General features: G+C 46.6%; 1 protein-coding gene across 1 annotated transcript; it reads left to right on the forward strand.

Moving 5' to 3' along the window:
• The first annotated feature begins 3147 nt into the window (after window positions 1–3147).
• On the forward strand, window positions 3148–19774 carry TXNDC12 (thioredoxin domain containing 12). Its single transcript, XM_040407507.1, has 7 exons — window positions 3148–3313; window positions 5050–5110; window positions 5211–5263; window positions 10558–10631; window positions 13227–13296; window positions 14054–14137; window positions 19008–19774. Exons 1-7 carry the CDS (start codon window positions 3214–3216, stop codon window positions 19082–19084), a joined length of 519 nt encoding a protein of 172 aa, XP_040263441.1. The 5' UTR covers window positions 3148–3213; the 3' UTR covers window positions 19085–19774.
• Window positions 19775–20886: the final 1112 nt, after the last annotated feature.

Consider the following 20886-nt stretch of genomic DNA (forward strand, 5'->3'; position numbering starts at 1 on the left):
TCAGCAGTTTCTTCTAAAAACGAACTTTTATAATATGTAAATTAGGTCTCTACCAGCAAGTAGGGAGGCTACTTGCTGGTAGCAGCTGCAGAGAACCGCCCCGTCGTCGTGTTGATTGACAGGGCCAGCCGGGATCTCCTCCTCCGGCCGGCCCTGTCGGCATTTCAAAAATTGCGCGCCTGTGTTCATTCGGCGCAGGCGCTCTGAGATGAGGAGGCTTGCCTCCTCAGAACTCCCTCAGTGCGCCTGCGCCAATGACATCACCGAAATAGAAGACTTATCCCCTTCTTCACCCAGACAGCCCTCTGACATAAGCATCGGAGCATTTCAAGCTCGGATGCTCTCCTTTGCCCTGGACTGAATTGCGCAGGGAAAAGGCTTTTTTTTGGAGATCCAGTGACGTACAGGGCTCTCCATAGGGGCTGCTAGGTGGAGGCTTCTGCCTAGCAGTGAGCCCAGTGACATCACCAGCACTAATGGGCGGGCCTGTAAAGTGGCTAGGGCAGCACTAAAGCTGGCCCATCAGTGCCGGTGACGTCACCAGGAACACTGCTAGGCGGAAGCTTCCACCTAGCAGTGTGAAAATATAAACAGCCCTTGCCCTGCGCGATACAGCCTAGGGCAAGGGAGAGCATCGGCGCAGGCTGCAGACCATGTGCAGATGCTGTCCCTTGCATCACAATGGATTGCACCTGGCATCTGTACTAAGTGGTCTGGGTAGGGTGGCCAGACGACCGGTTTTAGGCCGGACAGTCCGGTTTTCTGGCTCCATGTCCTCCGTCCGGCGCAGGGCCTGGACGGACACAGGGATGTCCACCCTTTCAGTAGCTCACGCTCAGACTGCAGCATTGTGCTGTCTGAGCGTGAGCTGCAGCAACTGTGCAGAGCCCCTTGCTACCGGTATATTGCAGATCCGCAATACACGGGCACCGTTCCGTGGCCATTTCGTATCACGGATGCAGACCCATTCATTTCAATGGGTCCCCAAATCCGGAGATGAGGAACGGAAGAACGGAACGGAGCACTATGGAGTGCTTTCTGGGGTTCCGTTCCGTGCTTCTGCAGACCCATTCAAGTGAATGGGTCTGCGATCCCCATGCGCCTGCCCCACGGACGGTGCCCGTGCATTGCGGACCGCAAATTGTGGTCCACAGCATGGGCTTCACACGTTCGTGTGAACGAGCCCTTAGACTGATGGACATAGCCGAGCGCAGGGGATAACTAGAAATTACTGGAATACCCCTTTAATGTTGCATACGATGAAGTAGGAAGCTGGAAAAAAATTCCACCACAGTTTTAGGCCTCATGCACACGAACGTATTTTTTTTCTGTGTCCGTTCCATTAAAAAACTGAAGTTACTCCGTGTGCATTCCATTTCTGTATGTCCGTTCCACAATAAAGTAGAACATGTCCTATTATAGTCCGCATTACGGACAAGGAGAGGACTGTTCTATTAGGGGCCAGCTGTTCCGTTCCGCAAAATACAGAATGCACACGGATGTCATCCGTATTTTTTGCGGATCGCAAAATACATAAGGTCGTGTGCATGAGGCCTTATGGGTTTTGTTTCTATGGCGTTCCCTATGCAGTAAAACTGACCGATGACCTTCATTCTCCAGGTCAGTACACCTACGGCAATACCATATTTCTATAGTTTTTCCTTGAGTTTTAATACTTAAAAAAAAATAAAAGCTTTGGAAAAAATAAATTTTTTCTTCACCATATTTTTACTCCCATAATTTTTATTTTTTTTATTTTTTATAGTTATCGTATGTCTGCAGAGTTCTATGAGGGCTCATTTATTGATCGCTGCGTGGGGGAATCGCTCCAGTTTTGCACTCTCAGATGCCGTGAAAGTTAATGGGTCTGCAAAAAACACGGATCGCATCTATATTTTGCGGATCTGCGATTTACGGAATGCAAAATAGATACAGTTGTGTGCATTAGGCCTTAGTTTCCAGCTCATACTGAAAACAGCTGATCACGAGGGTGTCGGATCCCCACCGATTACAGATATTGATGAACTATCCTGGGGATTAGGTCATCAATATCGGTAAGGCCTCATTCACACGACCGTAGATTTGCTCCGCATCTGATCTGCAGACCCAGTCATTTCAATATGTCCGCAAAAAATGCGGACAGCACTCCGTGTGCTGTCCATTCCGCGGCCCCGCAAAAAGGATAGAACATGTCCTATTCTTGTCCGTTTTGCAGACATTGTTACAATGGATCCGCAAAAAAAATAGATGCAACACAGGCGTCATCTGTATTTTTTTGCGGATCCGCGCATTGCAGACCGCAAAATACAACTGGTTGTGTGAATGCATCCTAAGGCCTCATGCACACGACCGTGGCAGGTCCGTGCCTGTATTGCGGTGCGCAATATACGGGCACTGGCCGTGTGCGCCCAGTATCACCCATTGAATTGAAAGGGTCCGCAATCCGGAAGAGACGGTGCGGAACGGAGGCACGGATCGAAAGCACTACGGGGGTTTTCTGTCTGTGCCTCCGCACCGCAAAAAAGTAGTGCATTCACTACTTTTCTGTGGTGCAGACTGTTGGATGCGGATCACGGATCCCATTCAAGTGAATGGGTCTGCGTCCTCAGATGGCGGGCACGTGGTCGGTGCCCATTTATTGCGGACCGCAGCACGGGCACAGGGGCACACGGTCATGCACGAGACCGTATGTATTTTGCAGCCCCCAAAACATGGATCTGCAAAAAAAGGGTGACGTCCGTGTAACATTCCTTTTTTTGTGTGTGGATCCATTGTAACAATGCCTGTCCTTGTCCGCAGAAGGGACCAGAATAGGATGCTCTGTTTTTTTTTTGCAGACATACGGATATGGAATACACACAGAGTCATTTTTCGTTTTTTTGCGGCCCCATTGAAATGAATGGTTCCACATAGGAACATCCCAGAGGTTGATCGCCATAGATACATTTTTGGTCGCTGTTTTTCACCCGTACTTGCAACGTAATCAGGTGCCCCCTACAATGGTGCTGCCCTAGGCGGCGGGCGCCCACCTGCTCTGCCTAGCCCCTTAGGAATGAGGCGCCAGGGACAGAGAGCTGATATATGGGGTCTGTCTCTATCGGCCGTGATGGCGCCTCCTCCCGGTCACTGCGGGGCCGCCTCCTCCATCCGGCTCACATCACTTCCCCCGGACGCTCCTCCTCCAGTGCTCGGTCTAAGCTGCTCTCCGCTAACATGCTGCTTTGTAACAGCCGGTGTTCGGTGCTGTGTGTCGGCGTCCTCCTGCTGGCTGTAGGGGCAGCGCTGGTGTCTGCTGCTGGGGCGCTGGGCAGAGGTAATGGCACTGCTGTGTGCATGCTGCCGGCGCTAGGGCTGACCAGTTTAATTTGGTGACTGTGACTGGCCACATCGCCCTATAGCTGATCTAGTGTCCAGAGAATCACCAAGGCTTACTGGGCATTCTGGGTGTCACCAGGGGGGCTGACTGGGCTGGGACAGCACTGGTATCTGCTGGTGAAGGGCTGGGCAGAGGTAATGCCACTGGTCTGCCCTCTAGCTGGAGACTCTGTGGCTGTGCACATTGCTCTGTAGTTGACTTAGTGTCCACCCTATGTAGCCCCTCTTGCTGATTGGCATCCTGGGCGTCACCGGAGGATCGGCTGGGCACCATGGGTATCATGATGGGTAAGAGGGCTTACTGAGTAGGTGTCACTAGATGGTTGAGTGGGCATCCTCTGTGCCTGAGTAGGTTAGGCTGCTTTCACCCTCGTGTTTTGGTACGGATCCGTCATGGATCTGCACAGACGGATCCGTTCAGATAATACAACCGCATGCATCCGTTCAGAATGGATCTGTTTTTATTATCTGTAACAGCCAAGACGGATCCGTTCAGATAATACAACCGCATGCATCCGTTCAGAATGGATCTGTTTGTATTATCTGTAACAGCCAAGACGGATCCGTCTTGAACACCATTGAAAGTCAAAGGAGGACGGATCCGTTTTCTGTTGTCAGATTGGGATCCATCCCCATTGACTAAGGCTACTTTCACACTTGCGGCAGAGAGATCCGGCAAGCCGTTCCGTCTTCGGAACTGCCCGCCGGATCCGCCGATCTGCCGCTGACTGAAAGCATTTGTGAGACGGATCCGTCTCACAAATGCATTGCAAGGACGGATCCGTCTCTCCGCTTGTCATGCGGACCGACGGATCCGTCTTGTACATTTTTTTTCACATTTTTACCAATCTGCGAACGCCGGATCCGGCATTCCGGTATTCTGAATGCCCGATCCGGCGCTAATTCATTCCTATGGGAAAAAATGCCGGATCCGGCGTTCAGGCAAGTCTTCAGTTTTTTTCGCCGGAGAGAAAACCGTAGCATGTTGCAGTATTATCTCCATCCTGAACAGTCAAAAAGACTGAACTGAAGACGTCCTGATGCATCCTGAACGGATTACTCTCCATTCAGAATGCATAGGGATAAAACTGATCAGTTCTTTTCCTGTATAGAGCCCATAGGATGGAACTCAATGCCGGAAAAGAACAACGCAAGTGTGAAAGTAGCCTTACATTGTATGTTAGAACGGATCCGCTGCAAGCAGCGTTTTGGTGTCCGCCTCCAAAGTGGAATGGAGATGGTACTAATGCATTCTGAGCGGATCCTTATCAATTCAGAATGCATTAGGGAAAAACTCATCCGTTTTGGACCGCTTGTGAGAGAGCCCTGAACGGATCTCGCAAACAGAAAGCCAAAACCCTAGTGTGAAAGTAGCCTTAGGTGTCCTGGGTGGACCTGTTACCAGCAAAGTACCTTTTCTGGAAATATTCTGGTTTGGCATGTTGCCACCCAAGCCTGGCATGAGCACACCTGAGAGACCCGGGGTCCTCCAGCCACAGCTCTTCCTGCTCTGTTCTCCTTATAGGTGCAGGTCCCAGAGGTGGGACCCGCACCTATCAGACAATGGGGGCATATCCTAGCGATATGCCCCCATTGTATGTGATGGGAATTCCCCTTTAAGCTTATCTTATTGATTTGTTTTTGTTTTTCTTGCAACTATCTTTTATTTTTTAGGCTTTGGAGACCACATCCACTGGAGAACTCTGGAAGACGGGAAGCAGGAAGCAGCCAGCAGGTAATGGCCAATTGGGTCTTTGGGGAAATGCCGTTCTATGGTGCCCTACTAGCACATATGGTATGGGACGTGTCGGCTGATCTGTTCTCTGTTTTGGCAGCGGTTTACCAATCATGCTTGTGATCCATAAAACCTGGTGCGGCGCCTGCAAAGGTAAGAAAACATCTACTTGTGTTTTTGTTGTTTTTGTTTTTTAATTTCTTATTGAAAGCCCCATTTTCCAGGACGCCCCTCCATGACAGCACCACTGGAGGATGTCCTATTGATCTCTGTAGGGACAGGAAGCGAGACCTCCCCGCCCCCACTCTCCAGTGTTCTTCCTTTCCCTGCAGGGATAGGGATGCAGAGAAGGATTTCCTGCTTAGGGATGAAGAGGAGAAGTACCCTATTTAGAAAAAGAAGGCTGGGTCGGGGGGTTTATGCCTCTCCTCAAAGTCTCCGATAGCCTAAGCTAGCACCTCTCTGGGAAGGGGTCCCTTAGCTCTTCCCCGATACCTGTAGGGAGCTTGGTGAAGGGTCCAAACTAAAACTCCTGCATCATCTCTGTGGAGGAAGCCGCGGTATCGGGGAAGCCGATGCCGCTTCTCCTGAGGGAACTCTGCTGCGGCTCCTGCTCCTCCTCTGGGCGTGCGTCTGTGTGCGCGATTGCCGGTCAGGTCACGTGGCCCGAAGTGCAGGCGCGTGCGCCGGAATATGTCGTTGCCCTCTGATGCATGCTGGAGGCCTTGATTTAGTGAGGCCTCACATGGGGGTTGACTCTTCCATGGAATGAGTCCCCGAGGAGGAGCGGTGCTGCGGCGGGGGGTGGACCTAATGGGGTAAGCCCATTTATATGATGGCAGCTGAGGGGTTCAGTCTGTGCATCATGGAGGTCCAGGTATCTGGAAAGCCGGAGGCTAGTACAGATTCGCCTGCCCAGGGTTATGTAAGTTACTTTCCCTGTCCTGTCCGGCAAAATGTATGGACTATAGGAATCTCTTGTGTTCTCTCTCTAGGTTGAGAAAGAGATAGGACACAAGTCCTATGTATGACCTGTACTAAAAGACTTCTGGAGTCTTACAAGAAACAATTATGCCCTGACTGCCTTCCAAAAACTCTTAAAGAGGAGCAGCCTTCTTATTTGTCGGACTTGAGAGTTATGAGAAGAGAGGAAGTTCAGGCGTCTGTGTCTAACCTGGTTCCATCCCCAGTCCCCTCTCCGCCACCGTCGAAGAGACCCAGGGTTCAAATGGGTTCTGACTCTAAAGACAATGGCTTATATTATTCAGATGGAGAATTGGAGGAAGATGATCAGAGTTTCCCTCCCTCCTTTTCGGAAGAATTGAGGAGGAACCTCTTTTCCTGCTGGGATCCAGATCCCCTTCTAACTGCAGTAAGACAAACTATGGCGGTAGAAGATGAGGAACAGGCCCGAACTATTCAGGATGAGATGTTCAGGGGCCTGAGAGCGAAAAAGAAGAACTCTTTCCAGTAAACTCAAATTTGAAAGAATTAATAAAGGAGGAGTGGGAAGATGCGGAAAAGAAACTGTATTTACCACGTGAATTTAAAGGCAGACTTCTATTCAATCCGGAAGAGACAAAATTCTGGGAAGAAATCCCTAAAGTCGACATTCAAGTAGCAAAGGTGGCAAAGAAAACTACGATCCCCTTTGAAGACTCCTCTCAGATGAAGAATCCAATGGATCATAAGACAGATGGATTATTAAAGAAAGCTTGGGAATCTTCGGCTGTGTCTATCAACACAAATATTGCTGCCACGTCAGTAGCCAGAGAAATGAACCTTTGGCTAGATCAGCTTGAAAACCATCTCAAATTAAAAACCTCTAGAGAGGAGATATTGGAGTCTCTACCACTGTTGAAGATGGCTACAGCCTTCATGGCAGATGCTTCAGCTGAGTCTATCAGTTTTTCAGCTCGGAATGAGACATTAACAAATATGGCTCTTTGGCTTTAGTCATGGTCAGTGGAGATAGCTTCCAAGAATAAATTATGTGCAATCCCCTTCTCCGGATCTTATCTGTTTGGACCAGACCTGGATACTATTCTAGAAAGAGCAACGGATAAGAAGAAAGGCTTTCCCGAGGAGAAATCAAGGACGCTGCAGCCATTTCGGAAATTCTCTAGACAGTTTCGAAAATACAACACCTAGAGGTAAAGGCTAGATGGGGAGATGGAGCTATCCTAAAGGAAAGGAGGAAGAGTATTTCTCCTCAATCCAAATTCCAATAATAATCCAGGAAGACAATGACTCCAGGCCGGTGGGGGCTTCGTTACTTCTGGCAGAGGTGGCTGCGAATTACGCACTACCAGTGGATTCTAGATTCTATCCGCAAGGGGTTCAGACTAGAATTCCGTTGTCCTCCTCCCCACAATTTTCAAATTACGGAATTTCAGACCACGTCTCTACAGGAGCAGCTTCTAGCAGACATACAGAAGCTTGCCAGTCTAGGCGCAATAATCCCGGTGCCTTATCCACAGGAATTCAAGGGACATTATTCAAAACTGTTCTTCATAAAAGACAGACGGGTCATTCAGGACGATAATAAATGTAAAGTTCCTGAACAAATGGATTATATACCACAAATTCAACATGGAGTCAATAAGATCTACAACTTCACTTATAACTCCGGGAGCATTCTTGTGCACCATAGACTTAAAGGATGTACACTATCACATCCCTGTTCATCAACAGCACCAACAATACCTGAGATTTGCAATCCGTATCAAAGGTAGAATCTACCACTACCAGTTCCAATGTCTTCCGTTTGGAATATCCTCAGCCCCACATATATATTTACGAAATTGATGGCAGAGATAATGGCCTATTTGAGACAAAGTCACATAATGATAGTGCCATACCTGGACAATTTTCTACTCGTAGCAAAATCGGAACAGCTTCTGGAGGGTCATCTTCAACAGATGCTATCCCTTTTAAAAGAAATGGGATGGATAGTAAATTACGAGAAATCGGACCTGCACCCAGATACCAGGAAAATATTTCTGGGAACTCTTCTAGACTTAGAGGAGCAGCGTTATTATCTCCCTCGTTTTAAACAAGAAAAGATAAGAGAAAGGATCGACTCCTTCAAAAAAAAGGGGAAGTTGTACCTTAAGAGAATCCAAGCAAATACTGGGACTAATGACATCTTGCATCCCAATGGTCCCTTGGGCACAATTCCAATCAAGGACTTTACAGGAGACAGTGCTATCAAGATGGGACAGAGACCACCGCTCCATCAATTCCAAAAATGATCCTTCCAGCGAAAGTAAGGAGCTCCCTATCCTGGTGGTTGGATCTGAAAAACCTACAGAGGGGAGTTCCCTGGAATATGTCTCCAGCGGCGGTAATCAACACGGACGCAAGTCGGAAACGTTGGTTCGCCCATTGGAAAGGCTGCTTCTTTCAGGGAAAATGGTCCATCCAGGACAGTCAAAGATCATCAAATTTCAGAGAACTGAAAGCGGTTCTGGAAACTTTTTGAACCAGTAGAACATATATCTGATATCTTTTGTCCCTCAAAGCCTCGTTCCTGGTAGCTATAACTACGGCCCGTAGAATAGGGGAGATTCAGGCCTTGTCGATTGCTGAACCATACTTGAAGATCTTAGACGACCGTAAATACTAAGGCTGGATCCATCTTTCTTACCAAAGGTGGTCTCTCCTTTTCATAGAGAACAGGAAATAATTTTTCCTTCCTTTTTGTGCCTCCCCCAAAAAGGTGCAGGAGGAGCGTTTCCATCGTCTAAACGTCAGAAGAATATTCCTGGCATATCTTCAGAGAACAGAATCCTGGAGGAAATGGGCTAATCTTTTCATTCAGTTCGGTGGAAGGAACAGAGGCAGCAAGGCCTCAAAACAGACCTTGGCTAGATGGATAAAAGAGACAATCGTGGAATCCTACAGACTTCAGGGTGTATCCTGCCCTTTGTGACTGTGAGAGCCCATTTGACCAGGGCCATGGCCGCCTCGTGGGCAGAGAACGCTGAGGCCTCTTACCAAATTTGCAAGGCAGCTACTTGGTCTAGTTTTCTTACATTATAGGCTAGATTTACTAGCCAACCAAGACCTGGCATTTGGACGGAAAGTTCCCCCCAGTTCTGTCTAATTTGATAGTTCTCCAGTGGTGTTGTCATGGAGGGACGTCCTGGAAACTAAGATTTAGCCTTACTGGTAAATGGTTTTCCAGGAGTCCGACATGACTGCACCCGGTATTACCCCCCCACACACTCCCCCCTTGTTTCTTTTTGTTTTGACTTTATGGATCAATGTGATGTTAACCATTGTGAGTTCAAATAAATAAGTTGGATTCTATCCGGTGTAGTAATTTGGAAAACACTGGAGAGTGGGGGCGGGGAGGTCTCGCTTCCTGTCCCTGCAGAGATCAATAGGACATCCTCCAGTGGTGCTGTCATCTCGGACTCCTGGAAAACTGTTTCTCGGTAAGACTAAATCTTAGTTTTTAGATTAGAATGCCCTTGACACTACCCTCCAAGCTAGAAGGCCTATAGCAGGGATAAGCAACCTTTCGGCTCTACCGCTCTTCTTCTAAAACTACAACTCCCAGCATCCTCCTTTCACTTCTGTTGGAGTTAAAACAAAAGCAGAGCAAGTAGGCATGCTGGGAGTTGTAGTATCACAGCAGCAGGATCCAGCACTAACCTCTCGTTTCCGCTAGGCCTCTTTTTATATTTGCCTGTGACTACAACCCCCATCTAATGCTATAAAGAGGTTAATACAGTCAAAAACATTTCCCTTCTGACCAGGGGGGTAGGTGATAAATGTTCGATCACTTAGGGGGTCCTAGTGTTGACCCCAGGTCTTTTCCCTGCGTTGACCGACCCAAGAAAATGTTTGCATGTAAGCATATAGCCATTCAGACCAAAAACGGCCATTCTAGCAAACTGCGGGGGTCCCGGCGATCGGACACCCACCTCTCTGACATTTCTCTTTTATGTCCTCTGGATAAGTGACATGTTTTTGATGGAAGACCCCCCCTGGCAGATTGCATTGAGTTTGGGGGTGCTGTTTTACACAGGCTATGGAAGAGGAGCCTTCTGTTTAACCCTTTATAGGCATTTTCTTTATCCCTCATTGGCATTTAGTCCATGTCTGGCTCTTAGAGGGGGCTTCCTGCTGTTCACTAAACCCAGGAGCCAGACACGAAACAGAGCTCGGTCCTGGACGCTCCTTATAAACCATGGGTGACCATCATTTTTTTTTTCCAGCAGGCATATGGTCACTTTTCTTCCAACGAGCATTGGTATTGCGGTACCCCAGTTAAACATGGTGGCAAAACCCTGAAAAGGGGGCCCATGGGAATGCATTTTTAGAAACTCCAGTTTGGCGAGTGTTCATACTGTGTGTCCCGAATGACAATGTGAGTAACGATCTGTGTGACATCTGAAGGGTCCTCAACTTTATTACTATGTTTATTTCTCCTGCAGCTCTGAAGCCAAAGTTTGCTGAGTCCAAGGAGATCTCTGAGCTTTCCCATAGCTTCGTCATGGTAAACGTGGAGGTAACTATGCTGTAGACCAGTGGTCCCCAACCCAGCTCCGGGCCCTGGAAGATTTGTTTGCCGGGCCGCGGCAATAGAGAGGAGCGGAGACGCCAAGTGCACATCGCGCGCGGCCATACAGCGGGAAGGAAGGAGAGTGTTCCTTCCTTCCAGCTGTGATGCTGGCCAGCCACTGCCACCAATGAGGAGGGGAGGGACTGTGGCCACTGTTCCACCAATGATAATTAACCAGAGGACCTTTCATGGGTCCGGACTTTATTAACTAAGTAGCAGGACATGTAGAGCACTTACTATTATTCCTGGGCGCCTCTCCGTTCGCCCGCTGTGGCCCCCGTTACCGTCTCCCGCGCTGTATGCTAATTACTACCATCGGAACACCAGGGAGGAGACATCAGCTTTTCTCCCTGGGCGTTCCTTCTCCCTGGCTGTAGCGCTGTCCAATCACTGCGCAGAGCGTCACTGCCAGGGAGAAAAAAAACAACTCCCCTCCTCCCTGGCTGTGACGCTCTGCGCTGTGATTGGACAGCGCTACAGCCAGGGAGAAGGGATTAGTTATTACAGTATGGACCCATAAAAGCTCCTCTTACAGATGCAGAAGGCGGGTGCGGCACCTGAGGGGTTAACTGCCGCTGATCGCAGTTCCCTCTCGGAGGTCGGGTGCCGGCTATGTGATTCTGCCACACCCGCCTCCTGTATCTGTATTAAAGGTTAATTATCATTGGTGGCGCAGTGCACCCCCCACCAGTATTAAAATCATTGGTGGCAGTGACCAGAGTCCCCTCACCTCGTCTCATTGGTGGCAGCTTCTGATCGGAGCCCCAGCAGTGTAATCCTGGGGCTCCGATCTGTTACCATGGCAGCCAGGACGCTAGAGCTCTATTAGGGTAAATAGGACAAGGGATTAAAAGATCCCAGGTTCTAGCCCCTAAGGGTGGAAATGGTTATCAAATAAAAAGTAAAAAAAAAACACCAGAATATTAAGTATAAATCACATCCTTTCCCAATTTTACATATAAAATATATAAACAATAAATAAACATATTACATATCGCCACGTCTGAGAGTCCAAACTATAAAAAAAAAAAAAAAATAAGCCGCCGCGCATAATCGTGGCGCCCGCCCAGTTTGTAAGCCTATACGGTGGATGGACATGTATGGCTATCCTGCTTGTACACGTACCATGCAGTGTTCTGCAAGACAGGTTGTCGGCATTAGATTGGCGGCTCTGACGCCTGACACCCTCAATCATTGCAGAGCATGCAGGTACAGCGCCGTATACAGTGTAGTGGCCGTGCCTGGTTACTGAAGCTCAGTCCCAAACGAGCGAGAGAGTAGTGACTAGGCGCAGCCCCCACACCAGGGACCAGCAACCTCCGGCACTCCAACTGTTCTAAAACTACAACTCCCAGAATCCTCCTTTCACTTCTATGGGGGTTATACATACAGATAAGTGTGTATGTTGGGAACTGTAGTTTCGCAGCAGCTGGAGTGCCGATGAGTGCTGATCCCTGCCCTACACAGTGTACAGAGCGGTGCCTGGTTCTGGAGAGAGGGGTGCATCCCTAAATGGGTTGTCTGGTTTTAAAAGGAAACTGAACAACTACCAGGATCCAGCTGAAATAAAGAGCAGGTGTAAGTAAGTACTTCACGGATCTTGTACCACCAGCTTCAGTGGTGACGTCCTGTCCACAACACCTATCCACTGCAGCCAATCGCTGGCCTCAGCAGTGCACCCGACGAGGTCAGTGATAGACTGCAGCAGTCACTTGTGGTCGACATGATGTCACCTCTGCAGCCAGGTAAATAAAGCCCAGAGCAATGGTGTGGGATCTGTAAGGTAAGGTCTTGATTTTGGGCACTTTGCAGGGATTGTCTGGTTTCCGCCTGAAATTGGACAACCCTTTTAAAGAGATCCAATTTAAAGGGGTGGGCCGGCCTGTATGCCCTATTAGGACACATAGACATCGTAGAAAAGTCTCCCCCAGGGTGTCTGTGTTACATGGATGTCCAGTCTTTTGAATTCTCAAGTTTTTTTACATATCCCCTGTAGCAACACTTTCTCATCTTTTAAAGGGTCTTTCTGGGAGTACAATATTGATGACCTGTCCTCAGGATAGCTCATCAAAATGAGATTGGTGTGAATCGGACTCCCGGCACCCCTGCCGATCAGTTGTTTGAATGGGTCTGAGTGCCGCTTCACAGCCTGCCAAGCACAGCGCCATACATTTTACAGTGGTCGTACTTGGCATTGCAGCTCAAGTCTATTGACACGAATGTGACGTCACTAGGCTGCAATACCAAGCCTAGCCACTATACAATGTGCGGTGCTGTGAGAAAGCCGCAGCATTGAACAGACTGCCGTGGCCTCTTCATACAGCTGATCAGTGGGGTTTCGGGTAGTCAGACATCCAACCTATCTGATGTTAATGACCTATCCTGAGGAATAGTTTATTCCTGGAAAACCCCTTTAATTTAAATAGGTTGAGGATAAGTCATCAATATGGGAAAACCGGACAACCCCTGTAAGGCACTGTTTGCGGTGAGTCAACCCTTTGTACAAAACACATCAAATTCATTTTTATTGCCTTCACATAGGATGAGGAAGAGCCAAAGGATGAAGCCTTCAGCCCCGACGGTGCATACATCCCTAGAATTCTCTTCCTGGGTGAGTGTAGTATATGATTCATTTTCAGCGCATTAGGGTACTTTCACACTAGCGTTTTTCTTTTCCGGCCCTGAGTTCCGTCCTAGGGGCTCAAATCCGGAAAAGAACTGATCAGTTTTATCCCCATGCATTCTGAATGGAGAGTCAGTCCTTCAGGATGCATCAGGATGTCTTCAGTTCAGTCTTTTTGACTGATCAGGCTTTTCAGAAAAACGTAGCATGCAGTATTTTTACCTCCGGCCAAAAAGCCTGAACACTTTGACTGAACGCCGGATCAGGCCTTTTTCCCATTGACTTGCATTAACGCCGGATCTGGCGCTGTGTGTTCAGTCAAAACGGATCCGGCTTTTGCATGTTAAACCCGAAAAATGTGAAAAAAAAGTTAAAGTCCATAAATGGCGGATCCGTTTTTTCCACTGCATTTTTTTTCATTGTGATCAAAAATCCTGATCAGGATTCAAATGTAATCCGTTTTCACACGTTTTTCCGGATCTGGTGGGCAGTTCCGGTGTCGGAATTGAACGCCGGATTAAAACAACGCTAGTGTGAAAGTAGCCTTATTCACACTTTACAGGTTTTTTTTTTTGGATTTTGATGATTTTTACGTTGGCTGTTTGTAAATAATCCAAAACAAAAGCAGAATTCTTTGTGTGACTGATAGCATATCCTAGACTGTTCACACCGGCTGACTTCCAGAGTAATGTATGTCATGTATTCCCAGGAACTACAGGTTTTACATTTCAGACATTTCTTGCAGATCCCAGTGGACACGTCCGTCCTGAGATCATAAACTCCAAAGGAAACCCGAGTTACAAGTATTTCTACAACGCGGCTGAACAGGGTACGCGAGAAGCCGCACCTTTTTATTAACTTTGAGGTTAACTAGTTCGGGGAGTTTGCCAGCTCACACTTCTGCCTTAGGGCTCGTGCGCACGACCGTTGCCTGTTTTGCGGTGTGCAAATTGCAAACCTGCAAAACACGGATACTGGTCTTGTGCATTCAACATTTTGCGTAATGGAACGTCCAGGCCATAATAAGAGTCCTATCCTTGTCCGTAATAAGGACAATAAGAGGACATGTTCTGTTTTTTTTTTTGTTTTTTTTTTGTTGCTTTTTTTTGCGGAATGGCCTTGCAGACACAGAATGCACACAAAGTCACTTCCGGTTTCTCTGCAGCCCTGTTTAAGTGAATGGCCGCAAAAAACGGAACAGACACGGGGGAAAAAAAATAGTCGTGTGCACAAGTTCTGATAGAAAGGCACCATATAACAGTGCCTGTGATATGTTGTGAGTCCTATGCCAATGATCACTGTTCTCCAGAAGTGTTATATGTATGCACCGAAGCACACACACCAAATTGCTTTTTGGTTGCCATTCACCGTTTAACTTAACCCCTTAAGGACCTAGGACGTACCGGTACGCCCTATTTCCCGAGTCCTTAAGGACCCAGGACGTACCGGTACGTCCTGACTTAAAATCTGTATTCCGGCGCCCCAGGGGTTAATTGGAACGGGATTTCGGCTGAAATCCTTCAGCCGGCATCCTGTGACAACGCCAGGGGGGGTCATTTGACCCCCCCGTATCGGCGATCGCAGCAAACCGCAGGTCAATTCAGACCTGCGGTTTGCTGCGCTTTTTGCAGTTTCTGATCGCCGCGGTCCCTGACCGCGGCGATCAGAAACTTTAGCGTGGCTAAAATAAATATTTTTCACCCCCCCCCTGCACCCCTGCACGATTTTATGCCGGAGGGTGGTGCGGGGGGGGTGTCGCATGCGGTGGGGGCGGTGCGGGAGGCGGGCGGTGCGGCAGGCGGGATCGCGATCCCCCGCCCGCCTCCCCATGAACGATCGTTGGCTTCTAGTGGTTGTACCAGGGTGCCAGCACATTGCTGGCACCCTGGTATAAACGGCTGACATGTGTGAAGATGTCAGCCGTTTAACCCTTTCCATACCGCGGTCCGTACGGACCGCTGTATGGAAAAAGTTAACTGTCATCGGTCAGGGAGCTCCCTCCCTCTCCATCGGGGGCTGCTGTGCCTTTGCAGCCCCCCGATGGAGAGGGAGAGAGCCCCCAGAGAGCCCCCCTTAGCCCCGTGCTTACCCTTCCCCGTCTGCGAAGTTCTGAGCAGACGGGGAGGGTTCCCATGGCAACAGGACGCCTGCTCAGGCGTCCTGCTGTCCATGGTGCTGAACAGATCTGTGCTGAAAGCATAGATCTGTTCAGTGTAAGTAAAATACAGTACAGAACAATATATATTGTTCTGTACTGTATTATACAGACACCAGACCCACTGGATCTTCAAGAACCAAGTGGGTCTGGGTCAAAAAAATGTAAAAAAAAGTGAAAAAAGTTAAGATAAAAAAAAAACATTTATCACTGAATAAAAATTAAAAAAATAAAATAAACTACACATATTAGGTATCGCCGCGTCCGTAACGACCTGATCTATAAAATGGTCATGTTACTTTCCCCGCACGGTGAACGCCATAAAAATAAAAAAATAAAAACTATGAGAAAATTGAAATTTTGCCCACCTTACTTTCCAAAAAAGGTAATAAAAGTGATCAAAAAAGTCGCATGTACGCCAAAATAGTACCAATCAAACCGTCATCTCATCCCGCAAAAAATGAGACCCTACTCAAGATAATCGCCCAAAAGCTGAAAAAACTATGGCTCTTAGACTATGGAGACACTAAAACATGATTTTTTTTTTTTCAAAAATGAACTCATTCTGTAAAACTTACATAAATAAAAAAAAAGTATACATATTAGGTATCGCCGCGTCCGTATCGACCGGCTCTATAAAAATATCACATGACCTAACCCCTCAGATGACCACCGTAAAAAAATAAAAATAAAAACAGTCTAAAAAAAGCCATTTTTTGCCATCTTACGTCACAAAAAGTGTAATAGCAAGCGATCAAAAAGTCATATGCACCCCAAAATAGTGCCAATCAAACCGTCATCTCATCCCGCAAAAAATGAGACCCTACTCAAGATAATCGCCCAAAAACTGAAAAAACTATGGCTCTTAGACTATGGAGACACTAAAACATTTTTTTGGTTTTAAAAATGAAGTTATTGTATAAAACTTACATAAATAAAAAATAATGTATACATATTAGGTATCGCCGCGTCCGTGACAACCTGCTCTATAAAATTACCCCATGATCTAACCTGTCAGATGAATGTTGTAAATAACAAAAAAAAAAAACGTGCCAAAAAAGCTATTTCTTGTTACCTTGCTGCACAAAAAGTGTAATATAGAGCAACCAAAAATCATATGTACCCTAAACTAGTACCAAGAATACTGCCACCCTATCCCGTAGTTTCTAAAATGGAGTCACTTTTTTGGAGTTTCTACTCTAGGGGTGCATCAGGGGGTCTTCAAATGGGACATGGTGTCAAAAAAAACAGTCCAGCAAAATCTGCCTTCCAGAAACCGTATGGCATTCCTTTCCTTCTGCACCCTGCCGTGTGCCCGTACAGCGGTTTACGACCACATATGGGGTGTTTCTGTAAACTACAGAATAAGGGCCATAAATATTGAGTTTTGTTTGGCTGTTAACCCTTGCTTTGTAACTGGAAAAAAAAATTAAAATGGAAAATCTGCCAAAAATGTGAAATTTTGAAATTGTGTCTCTATTTTCCATTAAATCTTGTGCAACACCTAAAGGGTTAACAAAGTTTGTAAAATCAGTTTTGAATACCTTGAGGGGTGTAGTTTCTTAGATGGGGTCACTTTTATGGAGTTTCTACTCTAGGGGTGCATCAGGGGGGCTTCAAATGGGACATGGTGCCAAAAAACCAGTCCAGCAAAATCTGGCTTCCAAAAACCAAACGGCGCACCTTTCACTCTACGCCCCGCTGTGTGGCCGTACAGTAGTTTATGGCCACATATTGGGTGTTTCTGTAAACGGCAGAGTCAGGGCAATAAAGATACAATCTTGTTTGGCTGTTAACCCTTGCTTTGTTAGTGGAAAAAATGGGTTAAAATGAAAAATTTGACAAAAATATGAAATTCTCAAATTTCCTCCCCATTTGCCAATAACTCTTGTGCAACACCTAAAGGGTTAACAATGTATGAAAAATCAGTTTTGAATACCTTGAGGGGTGTAGTTTCTTAGATGGGGTCATTTTTGGGTGGTTTCTATTATGTAAGCCTCGCAAAGTGACTTCAGACCTGAACTGGTCGCTAAAAATTGAGTTTTTGTAAATTTCTGAAAAATTTCAAGATTTGCTTCTAAACTTCTAAGCCTTATAACATCCCCAAAAAATAAAATATCATTCCCAAAACAATTCAAACATGAAGTAGACATATGGGGAATGTAAAGTCATCACAATTTTTTGGGGTATTACTATGTATTACAGAAGTAGAGAAACTGAAACTTTGAAATTTGCTAATTTTTTTCAAATTTTTGGTAAATTAGGTATTTTTTTGTGCAAAAAAAAAAATTTTTTGACTTCATTTTACCAGTGTCATGAAGTACAATATGTGACGAAAAAACAATCTCAGAATGGCCTGGATAAGTCAAAGAGTTTTAAAGTTATGAGCACTTAAAGTGACACTGGTCAGATTTGCAAAAAATGGCCTGGTCCTTAAGGTGAAAATGAGCCCGGTCCTTAAGGGGTTAAAGGGGTTCTCCGCTTTTATAATGAAATGTGTTTTTTTTTTTTTCTTTAAACTGCTGAGAGTACCCCAAACACTGCATAGTTTTGTCTCCTATACCTGTTTGTCATGTCAGCACTTTCCTTCCCCTGTTCTCAGCATCACTGCATCCTGGCAGGATGTTTACATGCAGAACTTCCTGTTTACATGCAGAACTTCCTGTTTACATGCAGAACTTCCTGTTTACATGCAGAACTTCCTGTTTACATGCAGAACTTCCTGTTGCGTTTTCTAACCAAACCCAGCATGCTTTGCTCTGTAATGTTTCTCAGTGCTTGTTTCACCTAGCTAGCATGTAGAGAGGGGGGAGCGTGACTACTGCTGTGGGAACAGTGTGCGAAGCGGAATAAACCCTCAGAAGGGGGTGGGGACTTTTAGTGATGAGCGAACCAGGTTCGGCTTGCTTTGAACAAAACCGGTTCGTTCATATAACTCTTATTCCTAATGAATCCTTAACTCCATACATGGCTATAATGTATTGCCTCCAATGAGGCTCTTTCAAGATGGCGCCTGGTAGCGAGAGACTACAGTAGTAAGTAGCGGCGCATGCATTAATGTATTAAATGGCGAATCTGAACCAGGGTTTGTGGATGGGAGCCACAATCATTAACGAACTTGGGTTCGGATTCATAATGTAATACGCTAATGCATGCGCCGCTACTTGCAGCGCATGCATGAGGCTACTGTAGTCTCGTTACCAGGCGCCATCTTGTGGAGGGGTTCGTCCACCGCACGCTGAACCCTGCCCATTCATCACTTATTTGGATGATTGGTATTCCCTCACATTTCTCCTGTAAACCAGTCTACTCGAATTAGGCAGTGCTTATGTACCTGGGGAACAAAGGATCGTGCGGATTCATATCCCATACACCAAATTTTTTATTTTTTTTCCCAGTGCAGATGCTGGCTTGAGCATTTAGGACCCCCACACCAGTATCAAACCTGCTCAGAGATGACATTGACAGGTCATGTATGATTTATCTGACCGTGGATCTTTTTTTAATAATCTTATCTTTTTTTTTTTTTTTTTTTTCCCTCCAGTGGTCGAAGCCATGAAGGAAGCTCAGGAGAAACTTACTGGAAGTTTTTTCAAGAACCAGATTGAAGATGAGTTATAACCTCCAGATTCCCCATCCAAAACTCTTCCATCCTGAGCTTGCACCCACCCCAGGGGATAAAGCGGCGTCGCTCTTGGGTCTGGAATTCGAACCCTCTGGCGCCCCCTTTCTGTGCAGTTCACCAAAAGAGGGTTTTTCACGCATTGTTCAGTAGACAACCGCACAGATCACCCCCATAACTTCACTAGGAGCTCAGTATTTGCAGTGCATCGTCAGAAACTGTGATCTTGGGTACAGATTTATAAGCATCCTGTTACTTCTCCCACATTCAGATACTAATTACTACATTTTACAGATTATTTTTTTGCTTTTAACTTTTAACCAGTTCAGTGCCTGGTTGAATGCTGCTTTCGGCTATTTTCTTGGCCTTTTGCTTTCGAGAGGTTTTGCTACAAGTCAATGATGTATAAATTGGTGACTGACTGAGGTGGTAGGGTTTTACCTGCTGATTACTTCTTTCCATAACCCCAGTGGTTCTACTACAGCTGCAGAGGACTTCACCTATGGTGACCTGGGTTTGGTTCGGTAAAACAGTGGAGTTATCCGTATGTGGCTTCTGTATTATGGCCGTGTGAGAGGGGCTTTATCCATATTGCGACAGTAGCAGCAAGGAACTGCATTGTAAGGCATTGCGTTTCTATCCTATGATCCAGTCCTGATTGTGGTTCTAAGACTCGCACACGGAGAAGTTAGGGTACTTCCACACTTGCGTTTTTCTTTTCCGGCATAGAGTTCCGTCCTAGGGGCTCTATACCGGAAAAGAACTGATCAGTTTTATCCCCATGCATTCTGAATGGAGAGCAATTCGTTCAGTCGTTTTGACTGATCAGGCAAAAGAGAAAACCGCAGCATGCTAAGGTTTTATCTCCGGCGAAAAAAACGGAAGACTTGCCTGAATGCCGGATCCAGCATTTTTTCCCATAGGAATGTATTAGTGCCGGATCCGTCCTTCCGGTCTGCGCATGCGCAGATTGAAAAAAGGTGAAAAAAATAAATGCCGGATCCGTTTTGCCGGATGACACCGGAAAGACGGATCCAGCATTTCAATGCATTTTTTCGACTGATCCTGATCAGTCTTACTAATGCCATCAGTTTGCATACATTTTGCCTGATCCGGCAGGCAGTTCCGGCGACGGAACTGCTTGCCGGATCTCTCTTCCGCAAGTGTGAAAGTAGCCTAAAATGAGTTATCAACTCCTTTCAGGCAGACACCCCCACCCATCCCCCTAGTGTGGCCAGACCTGCGGAGGGAATCCTAGTTGCCTAATCCCCCACCCCTAGGTTCCGGCCCCGTGTGCAAGAGGCCTAAGGGTTATACACATTAGGTCACAAGCAAGAGCAGGCGGCTTATGGACCTTGTGCATCATTCGAAGAATTTCCTTGCCCTGCACTTTTTCTTATTCCTGGTCTTCAGTCTGGATTCCTGCAGTCTTGATCCGGATTGGAATTGTCCAGGAATTTAAAAAAAGTGTCAGATTTTTTTATTTTTATTTTTTTCCCCGGTATCTGTATCTGTAGTTTAACCCCAATTGACTAGAATAGGGATAAGCTGCCGTACCGGATGATGTCCATTGACAAGAGTAGTGCTGCTTTTGGAAATGTGTCAGATCCTTTTTTTTCTTTTTTAATCCTGGTAACCCCTAATTCATGCTTGTGAGACCATACTGTACAATGCAGCCGAACATTTAAAAAACTTTACTTTTGACAGGGGCGTTCAGGGTTATCCCATAATATCAGAGATCATCTAGTACGTGACAATCTCTTCCTAACGAAGCTAGAACCAGCCCTGTACCTCACATGGA

Source organism: Bufo bufo, chromosome 9 (assembly GCF_905171765.1).
Source record: "Bufo bufo chromosome 9, aBufBuf1.1, whole genome shotgun sequence".
Lineage (NCBI taxonomy): Eukaryota > Metazoa > Chordata > Amphibia > Anura > Bufonidae > Bufo > Bufo bufo.

Excerpts from the sequence above, each read along its gene's own strand:
- TXNDC12 (XM_040407507.1), top strand. The coding sequence starts at position 3,214 with ATGCTGCTTTGTAACAGCCGGTGTTCGGTGCTGTGTGTCGGCGTCCTC. Across the intron at positions 10,632-13,226 it reads TCGTCATGGTAAACGTGGAG|GATGAGGAAGAGCCAAAGGA; the intron begins GTAACTATGCTG and ends GCCTTCACATAG. Across the intron at positions 14,138-19,007 it reads CTACAACGCGGCTGAACAGG|TGGTCGAAGCCATGAAGGAA; the intron begins GTACGCGAGAAG and ends TTTTCCCTCCAG.